The sequence below is a fragment of the Megascapheus bottae genome, chromosome 28 (genome assembly GCF_031878675.1).
Source record: "Megascapheus bottae isolate mThoBot1 chromosome 28, mThoBot2.hap1, whole genome shotgun sequence".
Classification (NCBI taxonomy): domain Eukaryota; kingdom Metazoa; phylum Chordata; class Mammalia; order Rodentia; family Geomyidae; genus Megascapheus; species Megascapheus bottae.
In genome coordinates, this window is record NC_143536.1 from 13521916 (window position 1) to 13544136 (window position 22221).

Genomic DNA, 22221 nt, shown 5'->3' on the forward strand with positions numbered 1-22221 from the left:
TCGGGAGGCCGGACCCGGGCGGCCTCTCTGGCCCTCGCGCTCCCGCGGGCTCTATGACACCCGCACTGACTCGCGGGACAGGGAGGGGTCAGAAGAAGGAAGGCCAGAGACCGCCCTTGGCTGTCAAGTCTCGCGGTCAGCGTGTCGTAACGCTCTCGCGAGCGTTAGAACATCTCGCGCCTGCGCAGGGCGGAGGCGCTCGGTGGTGAGCCCCCCCCCTTCCCCCCAGACGCGCCGGCTGGCTGGCGTGTGAAGTAGGCAGACCTCACGCGTGTGTGGGAGCCGCCGTGTCCCCCCCCCCCCACAGCCCCCGCTGCGTACTCGTCACCATGAGCGGGACTTTAGCAAAGATCGCGGAGATCGAAGCCGAGGTGAGAGGCCGGTTCGAGCATCCCCGTCTTCAGAGGCGTCGCTCTCCTCTGCTTCCCTCCGCAGCCGCGTCAGGACCTGGCCCCGGCGGCTCCCGGTTCCTCTCAGTCAGGCGCCCCGACGTCCCCGACTCCGAGGGTTTTCGGCTCGAGGCCGCCGCAGCCACCCTGCTCGTCGTCCCGGACTGTCGTCATTCCAGACGCGGGCCCGCGTTCCCCGACCCCCCCCTCTCAGCGTCGGGCCTGGGTTCCTCGGCTTCCTGCGGCCTCCGGGCCGCCCCCCCCCTTCCGCGCCCAACTCCCCCCCCCCCAGACTCCCTTTCGTCCTCCCCCTCCCCGCTTCCCTTCTGGTGTAGTTTTTCTGTTTTCCTAGCTCTGCTGAGCAACACTGACCCGGTCACATAGGTGAAGATTTTTTTGCTCATCGTTCCTTTCACTCCATCCCACCACTATCTATGGAGTTTTGCCCTAACGATGTCCTCTTGCACAGTGTTGATTTCGGGTAATACGGTCAGCCCCGACAATCGACATGCTGTTGTGTGATTCTGTTGAGTGACGTGCTCAAGAGCTGGTGTGTGTGTACTAGTAGAGGTGCTTGAACTCAGGGCCTGGTGCTGTTTCTAGTGGTCTATACTACTTGAGCCACAGCTTCGCTTCCCCTTTTGACTGCTTAGAGATGTCCCGCACCCTTTCTTGCTTGGGCTGGGTTGGAACCGCCATCCGAAGATCTGAGTAGTTAGGATTACTGGCGCGATGCACCGATATCTGGCTTCAGAGTTGTTTTTTTTTTTTTCTAATGGGCAGCGTAGAGTCTTGATCTCAGGCCCTCCAGCCTGTTCAGATTTATAGCTTATGATTGCTACTCTACCACTTAGGTCATGCCTCCGACCTGGCCTTTTTTTCTGATTCATTGGAGATGAAGTCTCTGGAAGTTTTCTACCCAGGCTGGCTTCCAGCTGTCCTTCTCCACACCTCAACTTCTTGAATAGCTAGGATTATAATCTTGAGCTGGATTCAGTTTTTTTTTTTTTTCAAAACTAGCTTTTTTGACCCTGTTTCTGATAGAGCACATGAGGTGCAAGCACTAGAAAAGAAGTTAGTACATGGATTTTAGTTTGGTCTGTGGGCCCCCCAATGTACTCAGCCTTTGTTTGTTTACTTGTTTATGTGCTGGTTCAGGGCTTGAACTCAGGGCCCTGGCACTGTCCTTGGGCTTTCTCAAGGCTAGGGCTCTACCCAAGGCTTCATGCATGCTAGGCAAGCACTCTACCACTAGGGCATGCTTCTATCTTTGTATTTTGCCAGTCCTGGGACTTAAACTCAGGGCCTGGGCAATATCCTTGAGCTTTCTCAAGTCTTGCACTTGAGCCACAGAACTACTTTTAACCTTTTCTATGTATATGGTACCCAAGAATTGAACCCAGGGCTTTTCCTGCATGTTAGGTTAGCATTCTACTATTAGGCCACACTCCCAGTTCCTAGAATTGCTCTTGATCTTGTCTTTGCATGATGGAAATGATGAATTTTTAACTACTCCTCTTCTTCCTTTCCTTTCCTTTCCTTTCCTTTCCTTTCCTTTCCTCCTTCCCTCCCTCCCTCCCTCCCTCCCTCTCTCCCATCCACCTTCCTTTCCTTTTCCCTCCCTCCCTCCCTCCCTCCCTCCCTCCTTTCTTTCTTTCTTTCTTTCTTTCTTTCTTTCTTTCTTTCTTTCTTTCTTTCTTTCTTTCTTTCTTTCTTTCTTTCCTCTCTCTTTGGTAGTCTAACACTCTGCCAGTTGAACCACAGCCCCACTTCCAGCTTTTACTATGATTAATTGGAGACTAGGAAGGGCTCACAGACCTTCCTCCCCTGGCAGGCTTTGAACTGCAGTCCTCATATTTCAGCCTCTTGAGTAGTTAGGATTACAGGTGTGAGCTATTGGCCAAGGTTTTTGTTTTTTTTTTGCCAGTGCAGGGTCTAAGCACTGTCCTTGGACTTTCTCAAGTCTAGAACTCCACCTCTTGAGCCACAGCACCACTTCCTGCTTTTTCTATGAATGTGGTACCAAGGAATTCAACCCAGATCTTTGTGCATGCTAGGCAAGCACTCTACCTGTAGGCCAAACTTCTGGCCCAAGTTTTTACTCTTTTTAAGTCTGACATAGGACTTAGAAAAACAAAACATCTTTTTATTCTGGGTGTTTTCCCTGTGGGACTGCTTTTAATGTGTTGCTAATTCTTCCCTTATAGATGGCTCGAACTCAGAAGAACAAGGCCACAGCACATCATCTAGGGCTCCTTAAGGCTCGTCTTGCTAAACTTCGGAGAGAACTCATTACTCCAAAAGGTGGTGGTGGTGGTGGACCTGGAGAAGGTTTGTATCTCTCTCTTTATATATATATATTTGAATGTATGCATGTGTGTATATGTATACATACATATATATATGCACACACATGTATATGTATATGTATCAAAGTATACACATATATGGTCTAAAAATGAGTACAGATTTTCTAAACTAGATGTGTATTTTCTTATTTTGTGCTAGGTACAGAGGCTTGATCTCTGGGCCTCTCTTAGCTTAGCTTTTTCATTGAAGGCTGTATTTCCACCTTTGTGCTGGTTAGTTGGAAGTAAGAGTTTGCCTATGCACACCTCCATAGAGCCTGGATCCTTAGCTCTCAACCTCCTGAGTAGCTAGGATTACAAGCAAGAGCCACTAGTACCTAGCTAGATGTGCATTTTCTAAGCCTAAATATTTTTTTTTAGTGATTCTGGGATCAACCAATGTCTCACCTATACTGGGCAAGTGCTCTATTACTGAGCCATATCCCAAGTCCCTAAGCCTGAATTCTTGAATTGTTTATCCTGTTTTTATATGTTAGTTTCAAAAACATGTCTTAAGTAAAGTGTGTGTGTGGGGTGTAGATCCTGAGGTTGAACTCAGGACTGAGGCTGTTTTTTTTGTTTTGTTTTGTTTTTTGTGCCAGTCCTGGGCATTGAACTCAGGGCCTGGGCACTGTCCTTGGACTTTCTCAAGGCTAGGGCTCTACCACTTGAGCCTCAGCACCACTTCTGGCTTTTTTCTATGTATGTGGCACCAAGGAATTGAACCTGGGTCTTCGTGCATGCTAGGCAAGCACTCTACCACTAGGCCAAACTCCCAGCCCCATCCTTGGACTTTCTTAAGGCTAGAGCTCTACCAGTTGAGCCTCAGCACCACTTCTGGCTTTTTCTATGTATGTGGTATCGAGGAATCGAACCGGGTCTTTGTGCAGGCTAGGCAAGCCAAGTACTCTACCACTAGGCTAAACTCCCAGCCCAAGGCTGTGTTTTTTGCTCAAGGCTAGTGTTTTACCATTTGCGCTACAGTTCCACTTACCAGTTTTTAGTAGTGCTCAATTGGAGATGAAGAATATCATAGACGTTGGGAATGTGGCTTAGTGGTAGAGTGCTTGCCTAGCATTCATGAAGCCCTGGGTTTGATTACTTAGTACCACATGCATAGAAAAAGCTGGAAGTGGAGGTATGACTCAAGTGGTAGAGTATTAGCCTTGAGCCTTGATCTCAGAGAGGCTCAGGGACAGAGCCCAGGACCTGAGCTCATGTTCCAGGACAGACCAAAAGCAACAACAACAAAAATGAATCTCTTTTTGATGTTTTAGGTTTTGATGTGGCCAAGACAGGTGATGCTCGAATTGGGTTTGTTGGTTTTCCGTCTGTGGGGAAGTCCACACTACTAAGTAACCTGGCCGGAGTATATTCTGAGGTAGCAGCCTATGAGTTCACTACTCTGACCACTGTGCCTGGTGTCATCAGATACAAAGGTGCCAAGATCCAGGTGAGTAAAGTCTGTGCGTGAAAGAAAGCAAGAAGTCCATTTTTTAGTCACTTCAGCACTGTATTGGAAGCTCACTGAATGCCAGGTCTCCTTTTTTTTACCTAGGGCTTGAATGCAGGGCCTGAGCACTGTCTTTTTTCTCAAGGCTAGAGCTCTAGCACTTGAGCCACAACACCACTTCTGGGTTTTTTTTTTGTGTGTGTGTGTGTGTTTTTTTTTATTGTAATTAGTAAAAGGGTTACATGATATTTGCCGGATAGAAGGTGCATTAATTCACATATTTCTGGGTTTTTTTTAATGTGTGTGGTACCAAGGAATCGAATCCGAGCCTTTGGGCATTCTAGGCAAACACTCTACCACTAGGCCAAACTCTCAGCCGAGGTCTGGTCTTTTTATTTTTATTTATTTTGGTTGGTTGTGGGCTTGTACTCAGGACCTAGGCACTGTACCTAAACTCTTGCCATAGCTCTACTTCTGGTTTCTAGCCAGGTCTGGTCTCTCATCTACCAGGCTTCAGTGTTGAGAACAGATAGGATAGTATATAGGATAGCACAGTATTACAGTGTAATAGTCCTTTTTAAAAAAAAAAAAAAACAGAATGGGCAAGGAAGATCTGGTAGGACAAGGCTTCATATAGAAAATGACATTAGAGGGCCGGGAGTTTGGCCTAGTGGTAGAGTGCTTGCCTAGCATGCACGAAGACCTGGGTTCGATTCCTTGGTACCACATACATAGAAAAAAAAAAGCTGGAAGTGGTGCTGAGGCTCAAGTGGTAGAGCTCTAACTTTGAGAAAGTCCAAGGACAGTGCCCTGAACTCAAGCCCAGGAATGGCAAAAAAAAAAAAAAAAAAGAAAAGAAAAGAAAAGAAAATGACATTAGAGATGATATATATATATATATTTTTCTTTTTTGCCAGTTGTGGGGCTTGAACTCATGGCCTGAGCTTCTTTTATTCCATGCTAATACTCTATGACTTGAACCACAGTGCCCCTGCTGGCTTTTTTCTGTGTATGTGATACTGAGGAATCAAACCCAGGGCTTCATGTGTGCTAGGCAAGCAGTCTACCACTAAGTCTCTTTCCCAGCCCGAGATGAGACTTTTTTGAGACAGTCTTGATATGTAGCCCAAATTAGCCTCATTTTCAACTTTCTTCCCTTTGCCTCAGCCTCTCTAGTGCTTAGTTTGTAATTATGTATCATTATACCCAGCTAGGGGAAATAAGTTTTTCTTTTGTTTTTTTAATGTGTGTGTGTGTGTGTATGCGCTTGTTCTAAGCCTTGAACTCAAGGTCTTGTGGTCTTGCTTGTCTTTTTCTTCTTTTTTTTTTTTTTTTTGCCATTCCTAGGCTTGAGCTTAGGGCCTGAGCACTGTCCTTGGACTTTCTTAAGGCTAGAGCTCTACCACTTGAGCCTCAGCACCACTTCTGGCTTTTCTGTATGTATGTGTGGTACTGAGGAATTGAACCCAGGCCTTCCTGCATGTTAGGCAAGCACTCTGCCACTAGGCCAAACTCCCGGCCTTGCTTCTCTTTCTTATTCACACTTGTTCTACCACTTGAGCCAGGTCTGATTTTTTTTTTTTTTTTTTTGCCAGTCCTGGGCTTGAGCTCAGGGCCTGAGCACTGTCCTTGGACTTTCTCAAGGCTAGAGCTCTACCCCTTGAGCCTCAGCACCACTTCCGGCTTTTTTCTATGTATGTGGTACCAAGGAATCGAACCCAGGTGTTCGTGCATGTTAGGCAAGCACTTTAACCACTAGGCCAAACTCCCGGCCTGATTTTTTTTTTTTTTTGTTGGGTCATGGGGCTTGCATTCTGGGCCTGGGTGCTGTCCCTGAACTCTTGGCTCAAGGCTACTGCCCTACCCCTGGAGCCACAGCCTCATTTCCCATTTTCTAGTGATTAATTGGAGGTAAGAGTCTCACAGACTTTTGTGCCTTGCTGGCTTTGGCTGGCTTTGAATGGAGATCCTCAAATCTCAGTCTCCTGAGTAGCTAGGATTATAGGTGTGAGCCACCTCGCCTAATTGATAGCTTTGATCTTTAACCTTCCAGGTTTTAGCCTGCTCAGCTAAGATAAAAGATGTGAGCCACTGGTACCTGGCTCTATTTCAGGCTTCATTATTGCATTTTTCTTTTGAGTATTTTGACCATCTTCATCTTCTTTTATCATCTACCTCCCTTCCACTAATACCTGTACCCCAGACAGGATATATTTCATTATTGTAACGATCCTCCCCCCCCTTTCTTGGAGCTTTAAGTTAGAGGCATGAGCACTGTCCTCTACTGCTTGAGTCATAGCACCATTTTTGGCTTTTTCTGTTTATGTGGTACTGAAGAATCAAACCTGGGTCTTTTTGCATACTAGGCAAGCACTCTACTACTAAGGCACATTCCCAGGCATGTAACATGAGTTTTTGTTAATGTTCCTATTAATTGTTCAAAGCAGATATACCAAGCTATTTTATGCATGCATATACTGTACTTTAAGCTTGTGATCCTTTACCTGCTCTTGTTTTCCCTAACCCCCTATTACCTACTCATTATTCAATAGCTTTCAGCAAATGTGGTTTTGCTATTTTATTCACAGATGAACTAACTATATTTGGTATTGTTCACCCTCTAATATTCTGTTTTCCTCTTCCACTTCTAAACCTTTAAGCATCCTCAAAATTGCAAACATTTTTACACACACACACACACACACACACACACAGTTATGTATGTGTTTATGTATATGCTATCTTTTAGGTCTAAATTTTCACATATGAAAGAACATGCAGTGGGCGCTGGTAGCTACTCAGGAGGCTAGGATCTAAAGATCACGATTTAAAGTCAGCCAAAGCACTAAAGTCCGAGAAACTCTTAACCACTAGAAAGCCAGAAGTGGCACTGTGGTTCAAGTGGTAGAGCACTAGCCTTCAGCTAAAGAGCTCAGGCCCAGAGTTCAAGCCCCACGACTGATTTAAAAAAAAAAAAATTATTTTCCTTTTGAGCTTAGCTTACTTCAGTTAACATGATGTCTTTTTTTTTTTTTTTTTCTTCTATGTATTTGGTACCAAGGATCGAACCCGGGCACGCACTAGGCCAAACTCCCAGCTCCAACATAATGGTCTTTAGAGCCATGTATTTCCCTGTGAACATAATTTCATTCTTTGAAGAATTTCAGTGTTTATTATTGAATAATTCTTTTTTTTTTTTTTTTTTTGCTAGTCCTGGGGCTTAAACTCAGGGTCTGAGCACTGTCCTTGGACACTTTTTGCTCAAATCTTGCTCTCTGCCACTTGAGCCACAGCACTACTTCTGGCTTTTTCGTTTTTTTTTTTTTTTGTGTATGTGGTACCGAGGAATTGAACCTGCATGCTAGGTGAGCACTCTATTACTAGGCTGTGCTTCTGGCCCCTGAATAATTCTTTATAAATCAATTCTTCATTTACACCTTTATTTTTCCTGTGTACATATACATATTTTCCCCTCACTCAGTTCTAGGGCTTAAACCCAGGGTATGGACACTGTCTTTGAGCTTCTTTTGCCAGTCCCAACTCCACTTCTGGCTTTCTGGAGGTTTATTGCAGAAGAGTCTCATGGACTTTATTGCTTCGAATCATGATCTTCAGATCTCAACCTCTTGAGTAGCTAGGATTACAGAAGTGAACTACTGGCTCCCAGTCTGTATGTATTTTTTGCTGATTCTGGAGCTTGAACTCTGGGCTTGGGTACTGCCTTTTCTTCTGAAGCTAGTGCTTTTACCACTTGAGCTTCTTCTCATTATTTTCTGTGATTAATTAGAACTAAAAGTCTCCTGGGGTGGGGGTGCGGCACGAGAGAATGTGGCTCAGAGGTCTAGTGCTTGCCTAGCTTACATGAAGCCCTGAGTTTGATTCTCAGTACCACATACACGGAGAAAAACTGGGTAGGACTGTGGCTGTAGTGGTAGAATGCTAGCCTTGAGCACAGAGAGGCTCAGGGACAAAGCTCAATCCTGAGTTCAGGCCCCAGGAGTTGGGGGGAAAAAGTATCTTAAAGACTTTCCTACCAGGCTGGCTTCAAACTACCATCCTCAGATCCCAGCCACCTGAATAGATAGGGTTACTATCATGAGCCACCAGTGCCTGGCTTTTTTTTTTTTTTGCTAGTCTTGTGGCTTGAACTCAGGGCCTGGGCACTGTCCAGGAGCTCTTGTTCAAGGCTAGTGTTCTAACACTTTGAGCCACAGCCCCAGTTCTAGTTTTCTGGTGTTTAATTTGAGATAATAATCTCGTAGACTCCTGCCCTGGCTGGCTTTGAACTGCCATCCTCAGGTCTCATCCTCCCAAGTAGGATTACATGAGTGAGCCCCCAGCCCCCAGCTGAGTATGACTGGTTTTTTCATTCTCTTTCCCTTTTCTCTCTCTACTTTTGTAGCTCCTGGATCTCCCAGGTATCATTGAAGGTGCCAAGGATGGGAAAGGTAGAGGCCGTCAAGTGATTGCAGGTGAGTGGTCAGGGCTACATTCTGGGATGTCATCCCTTACTTGGTAACTTCCTTTCTCCAAGGACTATTATGCTTAGCTATTACACCAGGCAGTTTTACCTCACTTCTCATCAGAATAGACTGTCTGTCATTAGAATCCTCACTGTCTTTTAAGAGAAATTCTAAGGATTGAAGAAGAGAAGTACTTTAGTCCAGTGCCTCACTTTTGGTAGTAGACTCAGAGCTAGAATTCAGATTTGTCTTTGTTATCTCCCTTTTGTTTTGTGTTGGACAGTATTTAAGTATTTTTTTCCTTCTGTGTATGTGGTACTTAGGAATCAAACCCAGGGCTTTGTGCATGCTAGGCAAGCACTCTACCACTATGTCATGCTCCTGGACAGTATTTGCCTTTTTATATGTGAGTTCTTGAAGTTTTTCTTTTTTGTTTTTTTGCCAGTCGTAGGACTTGAACTCAGGCCTGGGTACTGTCCTTGGGCTTTCCTCAAGGCTAGTACTCTACCACGTGAGCCACAGCACCACTTCCATCTTTTCTATGTATGTGGTACTGAGGAATCGAACCTGGGTCTTTATGCATGCTAGGCAAGCACTCTACCACTAGGTCAAATTCCCAGCCATCCACTCATTTTCTTGTCTAAAAGATAATATGTTGATCACTAGTGGCTCACACCTGTAATCCTAGCTATTCAGGGGGCTGAGATCTGAGGATTGAGGTCCAAAGCCACCTGGGCACTAAAGTCCGAGAGATTGTTCCAATTAAACACCAGAAAACCAGAGGTGGTGCTGTGGCTCACAGTGGTAGATCACTAACCTTGAGCTGAAGAGCTCAGAGATAGTACCCAGGCCCAGAGTTCAAAGGACAAAAAAAAAAAGGTAAGATCATATAACAGGCTAATTAGGCTATTCTATCTCTTAACTCCTGTCTCTTTCCATTGACAACTATTGTCAGTGCTTTATCTGCCCTTTACTGCCTTCATAATTCATGCGTGCATGTGTGCTTGAGTGTGTGTGTGCTTGAATTCATGGGTACTGGGCTATTCAGTCTCAGGGTTAGGACATGAGCTACCACTACCCTTTTTGTCCCATGAATCATTGTGCTCTTCTGGGCCTGCTATGCCCTGCTATTCAGGAGAATGAGATCTGAGGATCTCAGTTCAAATCCAGCCTCAGCAGACAAGTCAGAGACTCTTATTTCTTTTTTTTTTTTTTTTTGCCAGTCCTGGGCTTGAGCTCAGGGCCTGAGCACTGTCCTTGGACTTCCTCAAGGCTAGAGCTCTACCACTTGAGCCTCAGCACCACTTCCAGCTTTTTTTTCTATGTATGTGGTACCGAGGAATCGAACCCAGGTCTTCATGCATGCTAGGCAAGCACTTTAACCACTAGGCCAAACTCCCGGTCCCGAGAGACTCTTATTTCTAATTAGCCAACAAAAACAAAGAAATGTGGCTCAAATCGTAGAGTACCAGCTCTTCATTTATTAAAAAAAAAAAAGTGAAGCTGGATGCTAGTCACTCCTACCCTTAATTCCTAGCTACTCAGGAGACTGAGGTCTGAGGATCACAGTTCAAAGCCAAGCTGGCCCTGGCAGGAAAGCCTAAGAGACTGTCTTTCTCTTTATTTTTTCACTTTCTTTTTGTCGTTGTGGGGCTTGAACGGTGGGTCTGGGTGCTGTCCCCAAGCACTTTAGCCTAAGGCTAGTTCTCTAACATGTGAGCAACAGTGCCATTTCCAGTTTTCTAGAAGTTAATTGGAGATAAGAGTCTCATGGACTTTCTTACCTGGGCTGGCTTTGAGCCTTGATCGATCCTCAGATCTCAGCCTCCTGAGTAGCTAGGATTATAGGTGTGAGCTACCGGCACCCAGCTCCATGAGATTCTTGTCCCAAGTAACTATAAAAAAAGCTAGAAGGGGGCTGGGAGTTTGGCCTAGTGGTTAAAGTGCTTGCCTAGCATGCACAAACACCCGGGTTCGATTCCTTGGTACCACATATACATAGACAAAAGCCAGAAGTGGTGCTGAGGCTCAAGTGGTAGAGTGCTAGTCTTGAGAAAGTCCAAGGACAGGGCTCAGGCCCTGAGCTCAAGCCCAGGACTGGCAAAAAAAAAAAAAAGCTAGAAGGGGAGCTGTGGGTCAAAGATCGAGGGCAACACCCAGGCCTTGAGTTCCAGTCCCAGAACCAGCACAGAAAAGGAATGTGAGCCTCAGGTAACTTTAAGCTTACCACAAAACAACAAAATCAGCTAAAGCTACAAAACTCCCAGAGTCAAGGAGAAGACTGGATTGAAAGGGTCTACAAGGAGTCTTGGAGATGGTCAGCTCATTGTATCTAACCAAATGTTTGTGAATTCTTTTCAGTAAGGTTGACTGAAAGTATAAGAACTATCTAATCTTATTACTGTAGAGTTCTTGGTTCTTTATATCATTCTAAACTTTTCTTGAATTTGATTATGGTCTGGTTTGATCTTTGACTTTTCTAGTAGTGTATGTAGAAGATATGTCAGCTTTTGTATTCAAGGCACATACTCTAAGTTTACATCTGAGATGAATCTTTGGTAACTGAGAATTTCATATGTATATTGAAGGAAGTAGGAGGAAAGTCACTACTCTTTAGAATTGAACTTTGGTATAATTAATTTTAAAATTTTATTTTTATTTTTTCAGTGGCACGAACATGTAATTTGATCTTGATTGTTTTGGATGTCCTGAAGCCCTTGGGACATAAGAAAATCATAGAAAATGAGTTGGAAGGCTTTGGCATTCGCTTGAACAGCAAACCCCCCAATATTGGCTTTAAGAAGAAAGACAAAGGAGGCATTAATCTTACAGCCACTGTAAGTTGGGGGTAGGGGGTTAATGTGGATAAGGCTTCAGTAACCTGGAGGAGATTGAAAAATGTAAAAGGTTAAGCACAAGCCGAGTGCGGTGGCTCATGACTGTAATCCTAGCTACTCAGGAGGCTGAGATCTGAGGATCAAGGTTCAAAGTCACTCTGGGCACTAAAGTAGGTGAGACTCGTATCTCCAACTAACCATTAGAAAACTGGAAGTGGCACTATGGCTCCAGGGGTAGGACAGTAACCTTGAGCTGAAGAGCTCAGGGACACACACACACACACACACACACACACACTTGCACACACTCGCACACACTCGCACTTACGCTGGAAGTTAGAGTTGGGCTGGGTGTTGGTGGCTCATGTCTGAAATCCTAGCTACTTGGGTTGAGAGGATCAGAGTTCAAAGCCAAACCTGGTCACAAAAGTCTGAGACATGTATCTCCAGTTAGCTACCAGAAAACTGAAAGTGGGGCTGTGGCTAAAAGTGGTAGAGTACTAGCCTTGAGCAAAATAAGTTTAGGGACAGATTAAGCCATCAATGGACAAAAAAATGGATGTTTTTCTTCATTTGTGGAAGTCAGAACTATATGACATAGGTTTCATGGATATGGATATATGGATGTATATATATATATATATATATATATATATATATATATATATATATATTCACAGACCATAATTCTAACTACTGGATTATATAGGAAGCTGATGGGGGTATGGAGGATAAAGTAAAGATGGAGGGCAAATAATTTCAAAATATATTGCAATTATGTGATGATGGTATTGTACCAAAGAATTCACCATGGTATTGTAGACATGCATATATTTAAACTAGAATAATCATACTGCTTTTTATTTTAGTAGTTTTTTTATTAAAAGCATATATTCTGATGAATACATTACTTGTTCAAGGTGGTTACATTATGATATTTTCATGCACACATAGTCTCCTTTCTAAAATAATTTCAACAGGTTTCACTGTTTTATTTTCATATATGCAACTTACTTTGGCTATATTCAGCTTCATTCACTCTGTCATTTCACTTCTCCTATCCTATTGTTTATCATCTCTTCTCCCCTCCCCTCTCCTCCCTAAACAGGTCCTTTTCTACTTTGCTCCATTTGGGGGCTTAAACTCAAGGCCTGGGCACTGTCTTTGACCTTTTTTGTTGTTGATGGTGGTTTTGGCTTAAACTCAGACCCAGGCATTGTCCCTGAGTTCTTTTTTTTTTTTTTTTTTTTTTTTTGCCAGTCCTGGGCTTAAGCTCAGGGCCTGAGCACCTGTCCTTGGACTTTCTCAAGACTAGAGCTCTACCACTTGAGCCTCAGCACCACTTCCGGCTTTTTTTCTATGTATGTGGTACCGAGGAATCGAACCTGGGTCTTCGTGCATGCTAGGCAAGCACTCCACCACTAGGCCAAACTCCCGGCCCCCTGAGTTCTTTTTGCTCAAGGCCTAGCACTCTTAACACTTTGAGCCATAGCTCTACTTCTGGTTTTCTGTGGTCAATAGGAGATAAGAGTCTCATGGACTTTCCTGCCCAGGCTGGCTTTGAATCATGCTCTTCAGATCTTATTTTCCTGAGTAGCTAGGATTATAGATAGAAGCCACCAGCATCCAGCTTCCCTGAACTTTTTTGCTTAAGACTAGCACTCTGCCACTACAGCCATATCACCATTTCTGGTTTTTTGGTGGTTAATTGGAGATAAGAATCTTTAGTGCCTTTTACTTCCCTGCATATATTCTGCAGATCTCAGCCTTCAGCGTAATAGGATGATAGGTGTCATCTATCAGTACCTGGCTAATTATCTCTTTAAAGTCCCTAACTTTGTTTTCTGATATGTTGAATATAGGGCCTCTACTTAAAAAAGGTTACAAAGGCTACGGTGGGGTGGGAGGGAAGCAGCATACAAAGATATACAATTCAGCTCATTCAGCTTATTTAACACCTTCCTTGGAGTTCAGAAAGATGTTTGGTTTTTAGTTATTTCCTATTAAATGTTATTTTCATATAGGACAATGTCTCTTTCTCTCCTCCCCCCGCCCCTTTCTCTCTCTCTTTTTTATTTTTTTTGGCCATGGGGCTTGAACTCAGGCCTGTGCACAGTGTCCCTGAGCTTTTCTGTTCAAGGCTAGGGCTCTATACCATACCTCTACTTCTGGTTTTCTGATAAGTCTCAGGAATTGGCTTTGAGCCATAGTCCTCAGATCTTAGCCTCCTAAGTAGTTGGGATTATAGACATGAGCTACCAGTAGTACAGTGTCTTTAGTAATGTGTTTTAACCTTAGCTAGAATTATCCAGATAGGTATGTAGTATTCCAGTCTCCTCCTTGACTAGTCCTTTTGTATGTCATTTCAGTGCCCTCAGAGTGAGCTGGATGCTGAAACTGTGAAGAGCATTCTGGCTGAGTACAAAATACACAATGCTGACGTGACTTTGCGGAGTGATGCCACAGCTGATGACCTCATTGATGTGGTGGAAGGAAACAGGTATGACCTGATTTTGAATTTGAAGCCTTGTGAATCTGAGAGATGTGAATTCTAACTCCAGTTATGTTACTATTTTAATAGTGGAACTTGATTTCCTACCAAATGAAGAGTTGGCCTTAATTTTTAACTTTCTTTGATGATGAAAGTCAGATTCTCCATTGCAGTTATTTGTGGTGAAGCTTTGTGAAGCGATGGGTGGGGAGAGTAGGTCATTCTACTCCCAGAATGAACAAAGGGCTGGGTAAAGCTGTTATGTCCAGTCCAAACCAAGGTTTCATAGCCAAAACCTTACTTCATGTGACATTGCTACTATTAAAATTTGAATCCTAGAAAAGTTGCCTCCCTCCTTCCCTTTCTTCCTTCTTTTTTTTTTTTTTTCCAGTCTTGGGACTAGAACTGTGGGTCTGGGTGCTGTCCTGAGCTCTTCAGCTCAAGGCCACTGCCCTATTCCTTGAGCCATAGCACCACTTCCGATTTTCTGGTGGTTAATTGAAGAGAAGAGTGTCATGGACTTTGGGACTGGCTTTGAACCTCAATCCTCAGATCTCTGCCTTCTGAGTAGCTAGGATTACAGGCATGAGTCCCTGGGTCGAGCTCCCTTCATTCTTTTTTTTTTTTTTTTTTTGTGTTTGTGGGGCTTGAACTCAGGGCCTAGGCACACTCTTTTGCTCAAGGCAAATGCTCTACAACTTTGAGCCATAGCTCCACTTCTGGCTTTTTTTTTTTTTTTTTTGCCAGTCCTGGGCTTGGGCTCAGGGCCTGAGCACTGTCCTTGGACTTCCTCAAGGCTAGAGCTCTACCAGTTGAGCCACAGCACCACTTCCAGCTTTTTTTTCTATGTATGTGGTACCAAGGAATCGAACCCAGGTCTTCATGCATGCTAGGCAAGCACTTTAACCACTAGGCCAAACTCCCTGCCCCTCTCTAATTCTGGTGGTTAACTGGAGATAAGAATCCATAGGGAGGCCAAGGCTCAAGTGGTAGAGCTCTAGCCTTGAGAAAGTCCAAGGACAGGGCTCAGGCCCTGAGCTCAAGCCCAGTACTGGCAAAAAAAAAAAAAAAAAGAATCCATAGGGACTTTTCTGCCCAGGCTGGCTTTGACCCATGATTCTCAGATCTCAGCCTCCTGAATAGCTAGGATTAGAGGTGTGTGTGACCTACCAGTGGCTAGCTCCCTATCCCCCACCCCTTCTCTTTTAAGTTGCTGTTTTGTTTATTTTATTGAAAAAAGAAACAAAGCAGATTCTTGTTTTTGTTTTTGTACTGAGGCATTGATAACTCAGGATCCTCATTCTTGTGTATTGCTAGTGTTCTACCCATACTTCCAGCTTAGCCTTTTTTTTTTTTTTTTGCCAGCCCTGGGCATGGGCTCAGGGTATGAGCACAGTCCTTGCGTTTTCTCAAGGCTAGGGTTCTACCACTTGAGCCACAGTACCCCTTCTGGCTTTTTTCTATGTATGTGGTACTAAGGAATCGAACCCAGGTCTTCGTGCATGCTAGGCAAGTACTCTACCACTAGGCCAAACTCCCAGCCCCTTTTTTAATTATTTTGAGATGGACTTTGAGGATTTTCTGCCCAGACTGGCTTTGGACCATGGTCTTCCAGGTCTCAGCTTTCTGAGTCTGTAGGATTACAAGTGTGAGCTACTGTGCTGGGCTAAAACCAAGGCTTTTGAGTTATTCAATTTTCCTTGCTTGCTTGCTTTTCTTTTCTTTTTTTTTGCCAGCCCTGTGGCTTGAACTCAGGGCCTGGCACTAACCCTGAGCTTCTTTTGTTCAAGGCTAGTTTTCTACCACTTAAGCCACAGTACCATTTTGGGCCTTTTCTGCTTGTGTGGTATTTCATGCATGTTAGGCAAGCACTCTATCATTAAGCCATATTCCCAGCTGCTGTTTTTCAAGAGAGGCAACTGAAGCCTGAAAAGTTGGTATTTGGGCTGCCTTATTGATTAGACAGTAGGAATACAGCATTGTTAGGTACTTTGTTTAAAACAAATTTTGGTGGGTGCTGGTAGCTCACACCTGTAATCCTAGCTACGCAAGAGGCCGATATCTGAGGAGCCCAGATACTGAAGTTCATGAGACTCTTATCTGTAACCACCAGAAAACTGGAAGTAGCACTGTGGCTCAAGTGGTAGAGTGCTAGCCTTTAGCTGAAGAGCTCAGGGACAACCTCCAGGCTGAGTTCAAGCCCCTTGACCAACAAAAAAAAATTTTTTTCATGAACTATAGTAGAAATTATATTTACAACTGGGTAATCGCTCATGCCTATAATATCAGCTACTTTGAAAATCTAGCAAAGAATAGAAGACTGTGTTTTAAGGCCAGCCCTTTTGTTCAGACTTTGCATTTTCAACTTATTTGTTAGGAAGCCTTTTTGTTGTAATTGTTGGGAAACTGCTGCTTTTGACTTAGGACTTGGGTGGAGGAGCAGTGGTCACCAGCTTGACTCTTGTCAGCATCTTCAAATCTGGCTTTTCTTCTTTTATAGAGTTTATATCCCTTGTATCTATGTGTTAAATAAGATAGATCAGATCTCCATTGAGGAATTGGATATTATCTACAAGGTACCACACTGTGTACCCATCTCTGCCCATCACCGCTGGAATTTTGATGACTTGTTGGAAAAGATCTGGGACTATTTGAAACTAGTGAGAATGTAAGTCTTTGTGAATCGCTTAATGTTGCTATAAAAATTAAGTTGGGGTCCAGGAGTTTGGCCTAGTGGTAGAGTGCTTGCTAGCGTGCACGAAGGCCTGGGTTCGATTCCTTGGTATCACATACATAGAAAAAAGCCGGAAGTGGTGCTAAGACTCAAGTGGTAGAGCCTTGAGAAAGTCCAAGGACAGTGCTCAGGCCCTGAGCTCAAGCCTAGGACTGGCAAAAAAAAAAAAAAAATTAAGTTGACTTAAAGTGATACCTTTTGGGCTCATTAACAAATTTTATTTCTTTTTGAAGATAGAAGTAAATTGTTTTCTATAATTTCTTAGGTCTTGTTCTCTGTGTGTGGCAGTTCTGGGGCTTGAACTCATGGTCTAGGTACTGGCTATCTCAGGTTTTTGCCCAAAACTGGTGTTCTACTCTGTGAGTCAGCTCCACTTCTGGCTTTTTGGTGATTAATTGGTGATAAATCTCAGACTTTCCTGCTTGGGCTGGCTTTGGAGTGTCATCCTTAGATCTCAGCCTCCTGGGTAGCTAGGATTTCAGGCCTGAGCCATTGTTACCCAGCCTTTTTTTTCCCCTTCTTTTACTTTTTGTCAGTCATGGGGCTTGAGCTCAGGGTCTAGATGTTGTCCCTGAGCTCTTTTGCTCAAGGCTATCATTCTACCACTTGGAACCACAGCTCCACTTCTGGTTTTCTGTTGGTTAATTGGGGATGAGAGTTGAATGGACTTTTCTTCCCAGGTTGTTTTTGTACCATGATACTCAGGTCTCAGCCTCCTGAATAGCTAGGATTATGGACATGGGTTGCTTGGCCTTTTTTATTTTTTGGTCAGTTGTAGGGCATGAACTCTGAACTTGGGTGCTGTCCCTGAGCTCTTGAGCTCAAGGGTAGCACTCTACCAGCTGAGCCACAGTATCGCTTCTGGTTTTCTGGAGGTTCACTGGGGATAAGAGTCTCATGGACTTTCTTGCCTGGGTTGGCTCTGAACCTTGATCTTCAGATCTCAGCCTCCTGAATAGCTAGGATTATAGCCATGAGCTACTGGTGGGGCCTGACCTTTTTTTTTTTTTTTGCCAGTCCTGGGTTTGAGCTCAGGGCCTGAGCAATGTCCTTGGACTTTCTCAAGGCTAGAGCTCTACCACTTGAGCCTCAGCACCACTTCCGGCTTTTTTCTATGTATGTGGTACCGAGGACTCGAACCCGGGTCTTCATGCATGCTAGGCAAGCACTTTAACCACTCGGCTAAACTCCCGGCCCTGACCTTTTTTTTAAAGACAAGTTTCCATGTTACCCCAAGCTTATCTTTAGCCTCTTGAGTGCTGAATTACAGGAAAGCACTTCCATTCCTGCCTTACTTATATTGAGGGCTACCTAAGGATACCTAAGAGGAAACTCTTAGGTATCCTTGTAGGATCACGGGGATAATAAACTTTGGTTACCATTCAAGACATATCCACCATTCTAAAAGGTGATCATGCCCAATGCTGTGGCTCACACCTGAAATCCTAGCTACTCAGGAGGCTAAGATCTGAGAATTACTTTTCTTTTTTTTCCCGGTTGGTCAAGGAACTTGAACTCTGAGCCTGAGCACTCTCCCTGCCCTCTTCAGCACAAGGCTACTTCTCTACTCCTTGAGCCACAGTGCCACTTCCGGTTTTCTGATGGTTAATTGGAGATGTGTCTCTCCCAGGGCTGGCTTTGAACTGTGATCCTGAGATCTTAGCCTTCTGAGTAGCTAGGATCATAAGCATGAGCCAAGGCACTCTGGATTTTCAGGAGACGTTTATCTCCAGTTAGTCTCAGAAAGAGCTAAAGGTGGCCCTAGGGATAATGCCTCAGGCCCAATAAGCCCTAGGTCTGGCAAAAACAAATTAAAAAATAAAAAGGGGGCCGGGAATGTAGCCTAACGGCAGAGTGCTTGCCTAACATGTACGAAGCCCTGGGTTTGATTCCTCAGTACCACATACTCAGAAAAAGCTGGAAGTAGCCAGGCTCATACCTGTAATCCTAGCTACTCAGGAGGCTGACATCTGAGGATCAAGGTTCAAAGCCCGCCCAGGTACAAAAGGACCTGAGACTCTTATCTCCAATTAACCTCTAGAAAACAAGTGGGGCTTGGCTCAAGGGTAGGGTAGTAGCCTTGAGTTGAAGAGCTCAGAGATAACTCCCAGGCCCAGGTGTAGGGTGGTAGCCTTGAGCGCCCAGGCTCAGTTGAAGCCCCATGACCCCTCCCCCCACCACATACACACAAAAAGTCCAGTGACAGTGCCCAGCCCCTAAGTTCAAGCCCCTGGACTGGCTAAATAAATAAAAAGGTTGTGATTGTTGTCCTTTTTGTTTTAGTTATACTAAACCCAAAGGCCAGTTACCAGATTATACATCTCCAGTAGTGCTGCCTTACTCCAGGACCACAGTGGAGGATTTCTGCATGAAGATTCACAAAAATCTTATCAAGGAATTCAAATAGTAAGTATAATAGGCTTGTGGTGTTCTTTTTCCTTGTGAGCTAGTGATCACTAGTGATTCAAATTAAATCCAGAGTCTTGTGCTTGCCAGGCCAGTGCTCTACCACTGAGTTATGCCTTCAGTTTTTAAATTATACTGATTCTTCTTTTTTCAATTTTTTTGTGATAGTATGAGAGCTTGAACTCAGGATTTCTTATTCTCACTTGGCTTTTTCATTCAGGGCTGGTGCTCTACTGTTTGAACCATACTTCCAGCTTGGCATTTTGCTGGTCATTTGGAGATAGTCTTTTTTTAACCAGGTTATTTTTATTTATTTATTTATTTTTTGTGGGTCATGCCCTACCCCTTGAACCACAGCCCCACTTCCCATTTTCTAGTGGTTAATCAGAGATAAAAGTTTCAGGTCCTTTAGTGCCTGGGCTAGCTTTGAACCATTTCAGATCTCAACCTCCTGAGTAATTAGGATTAAAGATGTGAGCCATCGTGCCTGGCCTTCATGTTTTCAGTTTTAAGTTTTAAATTTCAACTGATAGTCTAATGCTTGCTACTACATAGTCACTCTACCATTTGAGTCACACCTCCAGCCCATTTTCCTTTGGTTTTTATTTAGTTGACAGTCCTAGGTCTTGGAACTTAGGATCTGAGCACTCTCCGTGGGCTTTTTTAAGGCTAGAGCTCTACCACTTGAGTTATAGCACCACTTCCAGCTTTTTCTATGTGATACCATGGAATCAAATCCTGGTCTTTATGCAATTCTAGGCAAACCGTGATCCTCAGATCTCAGCCTCCTGAGTAGCTAGGACTACAGACGTGAGCCCGGCTCCATGAAGTAATTTATTAAAATAGCAAAAAAGAATTTGTCAATGGCCAATCATAACTGGCCGGGACCCAGAAGCAGCACCAAGTAACAACAAGCAAAGTATTTATATCCCAAAATTGGGGGCCACATAGGGGGGTTATGCATTAAATGGAATCTTTCCAACTCTCCTATGTTATATAAGCTAAACAAGATACAAAAGCAGAATACAGAAACAAAATACCTGGTCAGCAAGAATGTAGATGCCAAGCTCACTTCTCAAAATTGGCTGCCGACAAACTATATCCAGTAGTTCGTTTTTCTTAGGGACTGTCACAAGTCTGTCTAGGGGTTTCTTGCTATGGCATTCCAGCATCAGCATGACTCTTGCTATGGCTCTCCAGCACTATCATAGCGCCTCTCGTGCTGAGTGCCTCATTTCTGTACCTTGCTGAACTTTACCTGGACTGGACTTGAATTTTGTGAAATCTGCTTTTCTGTTAGCCAGAATTACAGACACAAGCCACTGTACCTAGCTTGACTGCTTTCTTGACTATGGAAGAAGAGGAATCACACAACTTTTGGAAGTTTTTGCCACCTTCTAGGTGAAGATTCCCATGTGTTCAAGTATTAGAGAAGTTTAACACCTCTGGCTTTGAGTGTGATTCTGGGAGAATGGACTTTTGTTGTAGCAAGTTTGTGATTTAAGATCTGGGATGTTATATCTCACAAGGTTTCACCAAGGCACCTAGGGCAGAGCTAGGTTGTTGATTACAGTTTTTTTTTTTCTCCCTTCCATACAGTGCTCTGGTGTGGGGTCTCTCTGTGAAACATAATCCTCAGAAAGTCGGTAAAGATCATACATTGGAGGATGAAGATGTCATTCAGATTGTGAAGAAGTGAAATTTCCCTTTTCCTGATCTGCTGGGTCAGCAGCAGCTTTCCCCATAGCCAAGCTCTCCCTCATTTCCTTCTGGATCCAAAAACGGGTGGGAGATAAGGCATCAAAACTGGAACACCACCTGTCTCACCTTGGTGTCACCTTCCCTGTTGAACTGCATAAAGGATCTGGTAGGCCTCTTGGCTGGGTGCAGTTCCTGTGTCATTGTCAGATTTGTTTGGGGATGGGCTGAATGTGATAGGGCAAGTATTTATAAGTACTTTGCAGTCTTGATATGATACTTAATATCTTGATTGTAGTTACTTCATTGTAGTGATGAGAGACCTTTCCACTTGAATATGTTTTTCAGTCATGTCCAGAGGTCCTCCCCCTTTCCCCTTCCTCCCCATAATCCTAGAGAGAAGACTGACTTGATGTAAGTTAACTGCTGTAAACCTGACCCATGCTGGGAGATTGTATATATAATAGGGAAGTTGAGTAAACTGTTGTGGCCCAATCCAAATTGCAGGTTTACTTCCAAATTTGCTGAGAAACTTGGGATCATTTACTCAACATTTATGAGCTTCAGTTTTTTCATATGACAATGGGAACAACAGTAGGAGATGATGCTGGTATTAAAGGAAACAGCACTTGTGAATTGCTTGGAATAGCGTCTGACATACAAGTACTTAGTGGATGTTAGCTCCTGTTATCACTGCACCCTTTCTTTTCCTGGGCTCTGTGTCTGCTTGAGTCAGGGCACAGCTGTACTTTTATGTGTTGGGCTGAATGTTGAGCTGCCAGCCTCCTGAGGAGCTAGGATTATAGGCATGAGCCACTGTCACTCAGCCAGCTGGCGGCCCTATTACGAGCTTCCTTTCCCATAGCCCCACCTTTGTGCTTGAAAACTCTATAGCAGCCCTGGACTATGCCAATTGAGCAGTAGTGTGAAGGCAGAACACATCGTATGGCAATATTATAATGGAAGCAATGTTTGTGGTACACATTTTGATGCTACTTGTGATGGAGAAGACTTTCTGAGAAAATTAGTAAGGGAATAGGCTTGTAGGGAGGTAGAAATCAGTTCTGTCTTCAAACAAAATAAGGTAGAGCTGTGAGCAAACTGTAGAGAAGGATTATCCGCATATTCAGCCTCTGTGTAATGCTTGTTCACCCTATTGCCCCAAAGAATGGTGTCCTTTTGATAGGTTTTTGAAACTCCTCATTCCTCAGGTCCTACTTTTGGGCCTAGGCACTGTCCCTGAGCTCCTTCAGCTCAAGGCTACTCCTCTACCACTTGAGCCACAGTGGATTTTCTGGTTGTACACATGAGTACATCATCCTTTAGTTTGTGTATATATACATAAATTCCCATGTTATCAATGTATGTACCTTAGTTTTAATTTCCACATGAAAGAAAACAT

General features: G+C 44.0%; 1 protein-coding gene across 1 annotated transcript; it reads left to right on the plus strand.

Annotated features, from left to right (window-relative positions):
- The first annotated feature begins 260 nt into the window (after positions 1-260).
- Drg1 (developmentally regulated GTP binding protein 1) lies at positions 261-21010 on the plus strand. Its single transcript, XM_090320505.1, has 9 exons — positions 261-371; positions 2597-2720; positions 4015-4190; positions 8593-8662; positions 11321-11490; positions 13860-13990; positions 16482-16649; positions 18999-19121; positions 20721-21010. Exons 1-9 carry the CDS (start codon positions 330-332, stop codon positions 20818-20820), a joined length of 1104 nt encoding a protein of 367 aa, XP_090176631.1. The 5' UTR covers positions 261-329; the 3' UTR covers positions 20821-21010.
- Positions 21011-22221: the final 1211 nt, after the last annotated feature.

Coding starts and splice junctions, on each gene's coding strand:
- Drg1 (XM_090320505.1), top strand. CDS start 330: ATGAGCGGGACTTTAGCAAAGATCGCGGAGATCGAAGCCGAG. Junction 8,663..11,320: donor AGGCCGTCAAGTGATTGCAG/GTGAGTGGTCAG, acceptor TTATTTTTTCAG/TGGCACGAACATGTAATTTG. Junction 11,491..13,859: donor GCATTAATCTTACAGCCACT/GTAAGTTGGGGG, acceptor ATGTCATTTCAG/TGCCCTCAGAGTGAGCTGGA.